At 43.0% G+C, this 9,939-nt stretch overlaps 1 protein-coding gene across 1 annotated transcript; it reads right to left on the bottom strand.

Moving 5' to 3' along the window:
- hspa14 (heat shock protein 14) lies at positions 1-8,973 on the bottom strand. The gene is made up of 14 exons (XM_078243168.1): positions 8,863-8,973; positions 7,360-7,440; positions 7,062-7,144; positions 6,585-6,633; positions 6,050-6,155; positions 5,879-5,969; positions 5,682-5,786; positions 5,369-5,530; positions 4,892-5,047; positions 3,264-3,366; positions 1,334-1,549; positions 1,012-1,176; positions 319-386; positions 1-179 (listed from the first exon to the last, which is right to left on the bottom strand). Exons 1-14 carry the CDS (start codon positions 8,917-8,919, stop codon positions 98-100), a joined length of 1,524 nt encoding a protein of 507 aa, XP_078099294.1. The 5' UTR covers positions 8,920-8,973; the 3' UTR covers positions 1-97.
- Between the last annotated feature and the right edge of the window lie 966 nt (positions 8,974-9,939).

The raw sequence follows: 9,939 nt of genomic DNA, 5'->3' as shown, positions 1-9,939 counted from the left end.
TTTGGGTTTGATTATGTTTTATTGTGAAGTGAAACAAAACGGAACATTGCACTGACGGTGTGTGCTGGCGCGTGGTTTAGACGGCAGACCAGTGGCTTCACGATGCGGCAGCTGCTATAGTGACGACCTCTGGCCTTCCGCTGTTCTGCTCTACACAGGACACGTGAACGGAGCCGTCCCTGCAACATACACAAACAATGATATAAAAACAATCACAGGACACGTGAACGGAGCCGTCCCTGCAACATACACAAACAATGATATAAAAACAACCACATCAAGTGACCCAACACTCTGATCCTGGACGGGGATATATACCTTTTCATGGTCACCACAGTATCGATGTCGTGGTTCTCCTCTCTGGGCTGCAGGTTTCTTAAGACAATCTATACATTATACACACAAGCAGACACATGGTTCATTGAGTTATTAATAATAATGGATGAATGCTCATTTTTACATTTGAAAAAAAGAACAAAAAAAAAAACACACACACAACAATCCCGTAGGCAAACTCAGTCTATATGATGGAATATTGGCATTACAATGTGCCAAAGGCCACCAAGTGGGGGCTTTCACGGCCAAAATGTTTCTCCAGGGGCCCCTGGCCCTCGCTGGCTACTTTTTTCAACTGGCTGACTACTTATTTTTGGTTACACTTTACTAGAAGGTATGTACATAAGAGTGACATGACACTGTCATGAACGTGTCATAAACATTATAAACAAGTCATAAGTGTTTCTGACGTAACGCTTCTTTTAGTAAGTGTCATTTGGTTTTTTTCATGACAAGTTAGGGTTAGGGTTAGGGCTCATGTGTTCATGACAGTGTCATGTCGCTCTTATGTAGATACCTTCAAGTAAAGTGTTACCATATTTTTTTGTAAAGCCTTGCACAGTTGACATAAACCCGGGAGGCAACCAGACAACTTGAAGGTGGTACTCGGCACTCCGTGGAAATTACAATGTGTACGTGGTCGGACATTTGATCCGTGTCTGTGACTTTCTATACCTTAGCTAGCTTTTCTGGCTGCTCCGCGAGGGATCTCTGGTAAATCTCCAGACAGAACGAGGAGAGTTCCCCCCCTCCACTCAGGACGTGATGTCTGCGGGCAGGGAGGGGCGTGCCCGACGGAAGGAGAACGGTGAACACCTCCGCTCCGGATTCATTCACCTCCTGCAACGTTCACACCCCCCCACCAAGCCAGAGGGGAGAAGATTAGAATGGATGTGTTACATCTGTTAGATCGAGTAAGATTCACTAATCACTCAAGTACACGCAAAACAGATTCATATTCCCTATCATATGGTGTGGCTTTAATTGACCAGTGTACCTTCACTAGTATGTCAGTGGCAGATACATCCACTGTGACGGACTCTTCCTCGGGGGCGAGGCCATCTTTGCCAACCAGCAGGCCTGCTTCCAGCGCTGCTCCCACGGCAATGACCTCATCAGGAGGCGCCGAGTTGAGGAGCTCCACGTCGAGAAACATCTCGCGGATCATCTGCTGGAGGCGAGGGATCCTGGCCGAGCCGCCGCAGAGGACCACCTAAAATACACCCGTCACGTGAACGACATTGCATTTATTAGAGACGGTTCCAAGGCCTTCACTTCCTTTGAACTCACATTCACAGAAATCCACTGTCACAATAAGAGGTCACTCTCATCCTAACAGTTACAACTAGAATTGCAGCGGTGTCATTTCACAGAATGGGGGGAGACTCTGAGTTGTAGTTTACAACTTTTACAGCCATTTTAATAAAATGAAGGGTTTTATTCAGGCTTGAGTCCATACATGCAGTTAATGGATACAGGCACGCAGAACTGAAGGCTCGGTTAGCAACCATTAGCTCTGATTAGCGGTTAACTCCAGTTAGCTAGCTCTGTTATAAAGATATGGAGTGGAGGAGACTGCCGCGGGGAGGGGTAACAGCCAGACTGATAAATGACGTTCGGGGAGCTTTCACAGCAGCGTGGCTGCGTTGTTTCAACGGTTTAATTAGTACAGTTAATCCAAGACCAGCAGCAGCATGCTACTGCTAACGTAACGATAGCCTCTTTGTCTCTGAGTGGGAGTGCAATGTTGACGCTGTCATGCACACGGCACGCAACTTCACGAGGGGGAGGGGGGGGGGGGGCTGGAGGCAGCTCCTCTGTGTGCACTGTAAAAAATCACAATATTTTTGAAAAAAAAAAATCGCAATTAGATTATTTTCAAAAACCGTTCAGCCCTAGTGAACGGGCAACACAGATTTTGATAATGAACAACTAAACACGTTACACACTGGACCTTTAAACTTATAAACAAAGCAGTTCCTGTGTACAATGAGCCAGAGAGCATTTGGGTCAGTCACCTGTGCGTTTTCTGACTGTATTTGATGGGAAGTAAAGTATACGCGTTGACCCGCCTCACACGGACGTAATCAAGCCTCAGAGTTGGTTAGACTCTCAGGGGAATGGTAATACGCTCGTTTGTTTGTTTTTAGCAACAAAAGCCGCTTTCCGAAGTAGTTACAGGAACGTAGTTCTAGGAAAAGTCCACTTCTAAACAGTACTAAAGAAAATGGAAAGAGAAAGATGTGTGTTAAAGCTGCTCTAAAGTAGGCCTACAATTTTACCAAACCCTGCAGAGCAGCACAAAGCAGAATTCCTACAATTAAACGGGACAGTGAAGTGTTCTCGCATGTTTGTCTGTGGTGTGATCACATAGACAATATTAAAAAAAACTCTGAACTCTGTTACTCAAGGTTGTTTTTTACTCCAAACAGAAATGTTTTTTATTTCTTATATACACAAATCAACTCCTATATTTCTAAAAGTTTGGGAGTGTATGCATATATTGTATATGTATATATGTATAGATAGATAGATATAATTAGATGTGTATAGGGGTGCAGATGTATGTGTATATGCTTATACATAGATATATTTCCTTACTTTTTATTTATTTAATTCGCTATGAGGGTTGTTTTTGTCTCTTTATTATTATTATTATTATTATTATTATTATCATCATCATCAGCACTGGGTGGAATACATACATATCCCAAAAAAATTTTTTTTTTTTGCAAGGATATGATAATGGTTCTGCTTTGTACGGTAATGGACTGCTATCAAGTGAAGGAATTGCAATAAAAGTATATATTAAAAAAAATAGCAATGTTATGTTTTATTAACGCAGGCCACCAAAAACGGGGACGTCTGGTCACCATGACTGTAAAAACCATCACACACACACACACACACACACACACACACACTACCTGATTAATGTCGCTGGTGGAGAGTCCCGCCTTCTCCAGCAGGGGTCTGATTGGCTGGATGCTCTTGTTGAAGAGTGCGGAGCAGAGCAGCTCAAATCGAGCTCTGAGAAAACACCACACTGAGGTTGTCATGTCGGTAACAACTACTTATCCACAAATGTCATTAGCATACAAAACATATTTCTGCATATCAATATACTGACAGTAAATGCTGACACGAAATCTGCTCCTTAAGGCAAAACATTTCAATCCATGTTTATGCAGTTTTAAACAAATCATTGTGTGTTTCTGGCACATTGATTCAGTTGCAGTAGCCCATGGTGCCTCTGTTTACAGTAGTGCACGTGTTTTGGTATTTGCAACCGTTTGTTTTAAGCAGATTGTTTGTGCTTTCAACCTTGTCTGTGTTTTGTCCTTTGAAGAATAAACAATTTGAAATAGAAATAATTTCAAGGTGCAATATGTAACACTGACAGCTAGTGTTTAAAATAGTTACTGCAGTACAAAGTCAAAATACTGGAGAGAGTCGTCTCCCCCGCCCCCTCCTCCCCAGACTCAAAGTTCACGGAGGTTGCCAGGCTGAGACCACAGCATCCAACAATGTTGCCAGAAGCTTGTCTCACATAGCCAGACATTACTCTACAGCCCAGCGGAGTAGCTAACGTTAGAGGCTGGCTATATTGACAGTCATAGAAGCCCGTGCTCACGCAGAGCTCTGTATCCAACTGACAGGCACACTTTTTCTGGTTTAGAATTACAGTAGGAGCTGCTAAAAAAAATAACACTACCTTGCCGTCCTCTCCACCCGACTGAACACGCTTTATTGGCGTAGAATTACGGCAACAATCGCTAAAACACACTGCAAACTCACGGTCCTCTCTTCCCGATTTACAGTCACATAATGACGGCAGAGTTGCGACGGTTCGGCGTGAATTCCCTGCTACTTGAAAACAAAGAAGATGGCTGCTGCTGCTGGAGAACAGCGGCCTTTGGAGTCGGCTTTGGCCGCGACTCTGGAAGACTTGGAGTTCAGCTTTTCTTTGAGAAAAGAACAAAGAACGGCACTGAAGTCATTCTTAAAAAAGGAAGATGTGTTCGGAGTTTTGCCGACCGGATACGTTTAATCTATCAACTAGCGTTGCTCTGCTTGGTTGTAGAGCTATCCTATTGCATGCAGAGGGAATTTGAAAGACAGCCGTTTATCCCGCCCCCTTGGATTGAGCCCAGCCAATGGTGAGTTCCCAGACCCAACATCTGGATGTGGTTCTGGCTTGTCAGGCTACAACTCGGGTACTCTAGCTATATAATTCAACGTGAGTACACGAATGTTGAAATTACATAAAATGACCTGTGGGCTATTATATGCAGGAGAATCTCAACCCTGATAGGCTTTCGCGACACAGCGTCTGACCGAATATGCGAAATATGGCGCCTAGTCGCGTTGACGTTATATGTAATCGTGCCACGCAAAACGCTCGCTTCACATTTGGTGCGCGCACACACCATTAGGTATTGTGTTGCATCTTTACAGCTCGTATGTATCTAGATTATCTATTGGTTCTGTACGTGCACTAATGCCTACGTAAAGCTGGAATATTATAGTGGTGTTAAATCTAGGAAACGCGTACCTCGAGATATTGCAGTCAAAGTCCATTCCCTCGTGCAGCGAGTCAACGAAGCAGTTGGCTGACTCCAGCGAGGACAGAGAGTGTTTGGCCATGTCGGCCCCGTTCATCAGCTTCATCATCGCCCGAGCGTTGGTGCTCACGTCATGCTTGAAGGTGCTGCGCAGCAAACACAAACAAATGAGACATGAGGAAGGCTGGCAGAGCCAAACACAAACAAGCTATGTTACACATTGTATAGGTGCAGTTTCAACACAAACATTAGGCCTCCTGCACACCGGCTGCGTGGCGTGTCCGTTTTGATTTCGGCTCCCATGGTAACAGGTCAGAGCTTGCGCAATGCATGCGTGACACGCTCGATCCGCGCCAAAAACTGAGTGTACTTATGCTTTTGCAGAGGACAAGTCGCAGTACAAAGTTCACTGTTCTGCGATGTCCATCTGTCCTTTTTGAGCGAACGGCAGACAACTCAGTAGCTACCGTTTGAACTCGGCGGCGAGGTGCTGGGCCAACGCCTGGGTGAATCTCTCTCCGCCGATGCTGTGGTCAGTGTGGGTGTTGAGAACCCGGAACATTCCTCCGTTGACCTGCAGCGCGGTCACACTCAGGGACGTCCCTCCCAGCTTATACACCAGGACATGGCTGTCAACACAGTACAGGTCAAAATGAGGAAGAAAAAAAAAAAAAGGATACACTTTTATGTCTTGAGTCAATTAAGCAAAAAAACAGGTCAACTCTAATAACATGCAACATGCTGGGAACACAGCGCTCTTCCTTCTCAGCAGCAGCGTACCTCTTTCCAGAAGGACAGTCCTGTCCGATGTTATAGGCCAACAGAGCAGCGGCAGGCTCATGGATCAGCCTCAGGACATGGAACCCTGCAGCTTCAGCTGCCTCCCTGCACAAAGCAAATGGTCTTTTTTTTTTAAAGAGGTGTCGAGATCTGACAACAAGACATTACAGTTGTAGTGGGGTAGTAATGTGGCCTACCTCAAAGCACGCTTCTGAGCCTGTGCAAACTCAAAAGGGACAGTGATGACCGCCTCAGTGACATCAGAGCCAAGAGCCGACTGAGCCGTTTCTGTGAAAATGGGAATGATCCATTAACCTACTGTTCTACGAAGCATGCATCTCTGTGTGTGTGTGTGTGTCACAAACTACCTTTCATTTTGTGGAAGATGAGTTTTGCAACATCCTCTGGAGCGATATATCGTGGGTGTTCTCCTGCTGTAATCTCATAATAAGGCTTCCCTTGTCTGTTGACCACCTGAACACAGTACAGTCAGTCGTTTGGCCACTCATTTGGCCCACTTCTCTACACATTGCATACTCCTCATTCCAATATGCATCTTGCACACTACTTTGCACTATTACTTTTTGCACTTTACACCCCACTCCATGTGTACTTGTCTTGATATTATGTCTCATTTGTATTTTTGTATAATATGTTGATATGTGCCTATATGTATATTGTTGTCTCTATTGTACAGTATGTGTCTGTATTACTATTTGTCTACTGAATGTCGTCTACTAGGCGTCTATTTGTTGAACGGATAGAGAGTTCACACCTAGCGAAGTCAAATTCCTTGTGTATGTAAGTATACTTGGCCAATAAAAACGGATTCCGATTCTGATCAACGCAGACATGTCGTGCTAACAAGACAAGACACAGAGCGGATCAGTGGAACAAACTCACCTGACACTTGGTGTCTGTTTTGTGAGCTTGTGTCTCTGGATCGTCAAAGCTGTGCATTCAGAGACAGAGGAAGAGAAAATCTATTAGTCACTCTGGGCAACTCCTTGAGTAATATAGGCCAGGTCCTTTAGATCACGAATATCTGCCTCCTCAAGCATTAAAGTCAAAAGTCAGGCTACTAATTATTCCGTGAAAGCACAAATGGTCTCAGAAATGACATTTAATGGGACACCATGGCTTCATTGTTGGTAACCACAGAGCATTTGTTGAACTAATAAAACGTGTTACATAAAGGCTTTTCCAGACAGATGAAGAGCTCCAGCTTCAGTGGGATAATAATATTCAACACCATTGTTCTGCCTGCTGACATATTATTTAGATTGGAATATTTAACAAGTGAGTCGAGCTATTATGATGACTGTGTCACCAGTGGCTTCAAGATTTGCAAACAAGACAGTATACAAGAAAGTATGTCACCTTCTCCCCAGCACTTGTTTCACTTTAACAACCGTGTTGGCAGCGTTGCGGACCCGTCCTTGCTTTGCTGCGATACCTACAATCTGTATGTAAGACAGAGATCAAATCAAGCAATGAGCAGACGGGCTTTACAGCCGAATCACACAACGATCAATAATGGAATCATTTGGTTTAACGGAAGACAAACGTCGATGTGTTAAGTGGTTGAATTCGACAACGTTCCACACAATACACAACAATATAAAAATCAGACAAGGTCTAAAAAGAGCACAAAAGAGATGTGAAGTATATGTTGTACCTGCTCAGTGTCTCTGTAGCCCACAACAGCTGGAGTCACTCGGTCTCCTGCATCATTAGCCACCACGTCAGCCCGCCCATCCTAACACACACACACACACACACACACACACACACACACACAAATCATTTCAGTTGCCAAAAATGTATCCGAACCATTTTCTGTTCCTGCAAGTAGAGCTTGGCAATATACCAATACACTTATTATAGTTGAAAACAATGAATCAATAAGTTGCTGATTAGTTAATCCATCTGTTGAGTGACAGGGGCAGCAGCTCCAGGAGGGGACCCTAAACTTACCTTTCACAGGCTACATTAACCAGCTTTGACTGGGGGATCCCGGGGCGTTCCCAGGCCATGGTGGAGATTCAAGGTGCATTTCACTTCCCTTAAAGTGCCCATATTATGAAAATGAAAAAAAAAAAAAAAAAAACTTGAAAAAAGAAACCCTCCATGCTGTTCTGAGTGAGATACGGTTTCTGAATGTGTCCTGCCTTCAGTCTCCGGGTGAGCTGGTCAACATCTGCACGGCTTTCTACGTCATCGGCCGAAACATTTGGTGTGTGCTAACCACTTTAGCTAATACCACATCAGCTAGCTGTTTCTCCAACTTCAGTAGTACATGTGTTTTTAGAGGGATGAAACGTCCGTTGAGACGGCCTTCACGAAGGAGGGACAGAACAACTTCTGGTTCAGCCAAGGACCGAGGAGCTATCAAATAAGGGATGTGAGATGCACCTACGATATCTCCACCTAGTCCTGGGTCTTCCAAGAGGGCCCCCGCTAATATGCCTAAGGACAAAGCTATCTAATTACCAGTCGAGCCCTATAAGTTATGGACAGGGGCTTTGGGACGACTAGAAGGGAAGTGCGCCTATGTTCCCACAGCCCTATGTTCCCACATTTCTAAGATTCTTTTCCAAAATTAGGCCCTATGTTCCCACATTTCCTTTTTCATAAATTTGTATCAGATTTTATCCCCCCCTTCTCCCAATTTGGTAGCCAATTACACCCAACCTATCATCCAGTAGCAATGGACTACTACTGGGGTGGTGATGGCGCAGTGGAACATAGGGCTGACCCCACCAGAAGAATGAGATTCCGGTTCCAGGCTGCCTTGAAGTGCATGGTGGCTGGGCTGAGGCTCACCCTTTGGGGTAGGGTAAGCCTTTCAGCTGAGGTGCTTCAGCATCTGGGGTTCCAAACAACGTTATGTTGTCCATGCTAGTCTAAAGCACAACAGGTCCCCAAAACTGTTAGAAAAACACTAAAGGTAAGCTATGGATACCTATAGCCTATATCGTTAGAACCATAGACTGTAAAAAACTGTTAGAAGTTAGAACTATCATATATGAAAGGACTTCATTCATCTCATATTTATTAGCATCTCAACAACTAGCGTTATGTCAGTGGGATTTTGGAGTTGAGATTAGTTCCGCCACTATATTATAGTATACTATACTACACAAGAAAAGGCCGGTGAATAAAACGGAGCGTAACTAACCTTAAATATCGCAGCACAAGCGCAAGTATATCCGAAGTGAACTCCAATGGCAGCCATGCTGAAAGTTCTCAATGGAAGGGCTGCCCTACGCGCATGCGGCTCGCCTACTCGTGTTCCGCTCCCAGGAACAACTTCCGGTAGAACCGTTTCAGAATAAAGGTATCTATGAACCTACGGAACTCGGAATAACGTGATTATTTGATAACATATGCTACAATAACACAACGCAATATGTATAAATAAAATTATGGTATCGTTTTTTTTATTTTTTTTTATTTTTTTTAAATAAGAATTTTAAACCCAGAAACACATTTTCTAAATAGAAAATTCTGAGCTTTTATATATAGGCGAAACTAATACCACAATGTAAAAATGACTATTACAAGTAAAATGCTTGCATGAACCTTACTTAACACAGGAGTATTTACAGGTTAATGTTCTTGAGGTGTCAAAAGGATTGGTTATGCAGAAAGATGGCTCCTGTGTGTTAGGCCTACAATATTTATTTTGTTTGTTAGTCCGTTTGCACTTAATGTCTGAGTTGCATTTTAATGTTATAGCTGGTGGAGGTTAATCTTAATTTACTGTTGGTATGATCTGTAAATATCGTAGTTTTTGTACTGAACTCCTGCAAAACAATACATATAAGATTGTCAACCTATTAATTCTACAAGGGAAATTTCCTATACATAAAGCGATATTTTCTAAATCTCGGCCAGCTTTTACTCACTTCAGAATTGAATTTCGGATTTTTTTTGAGTCTATCCAAATTATTAATAATAAGAAAAGTATTTATATAGCTGATGTACTGCAAGATTTGGTCAAGGAAATGTGATTATATAACCTACATTCAATTTCACCTTTTCTTTGTATTGTATTTTCTGTATTTTGTATTGTTTTCCTTTTTTTTAACCTTCTTTTTTTCTCTTTGTGTATTGAAGTGCCTTTCTTCTTGAGTTTTATTTATTTTTATTTTTTTATCATTAAGGTTGTAATGTTCTTTGGATAGAAATTAATATCTTTTTGATATTTTTTGAAAGTACGATGCCGAATTGTTCAAACACTATAACATATTTG

Source organism: Sander vitreus, chromosome 23, assembly GCF_031162955.1.
Source record: "Sander vitreus isolate 19-12246 chromosome 23, sanVit1, whole genome shotgun sequence".
Lineage (NCBI taxonomy): Eukaryota > Metazoa > Chordata > Actinopteri > Perciformes > Percidae > Sander > Sander vitreus.
Note: the sequence above shows the minus strand (reverse complement) of the source record. Positions and strands in the feature narration are given on the sequence as shown.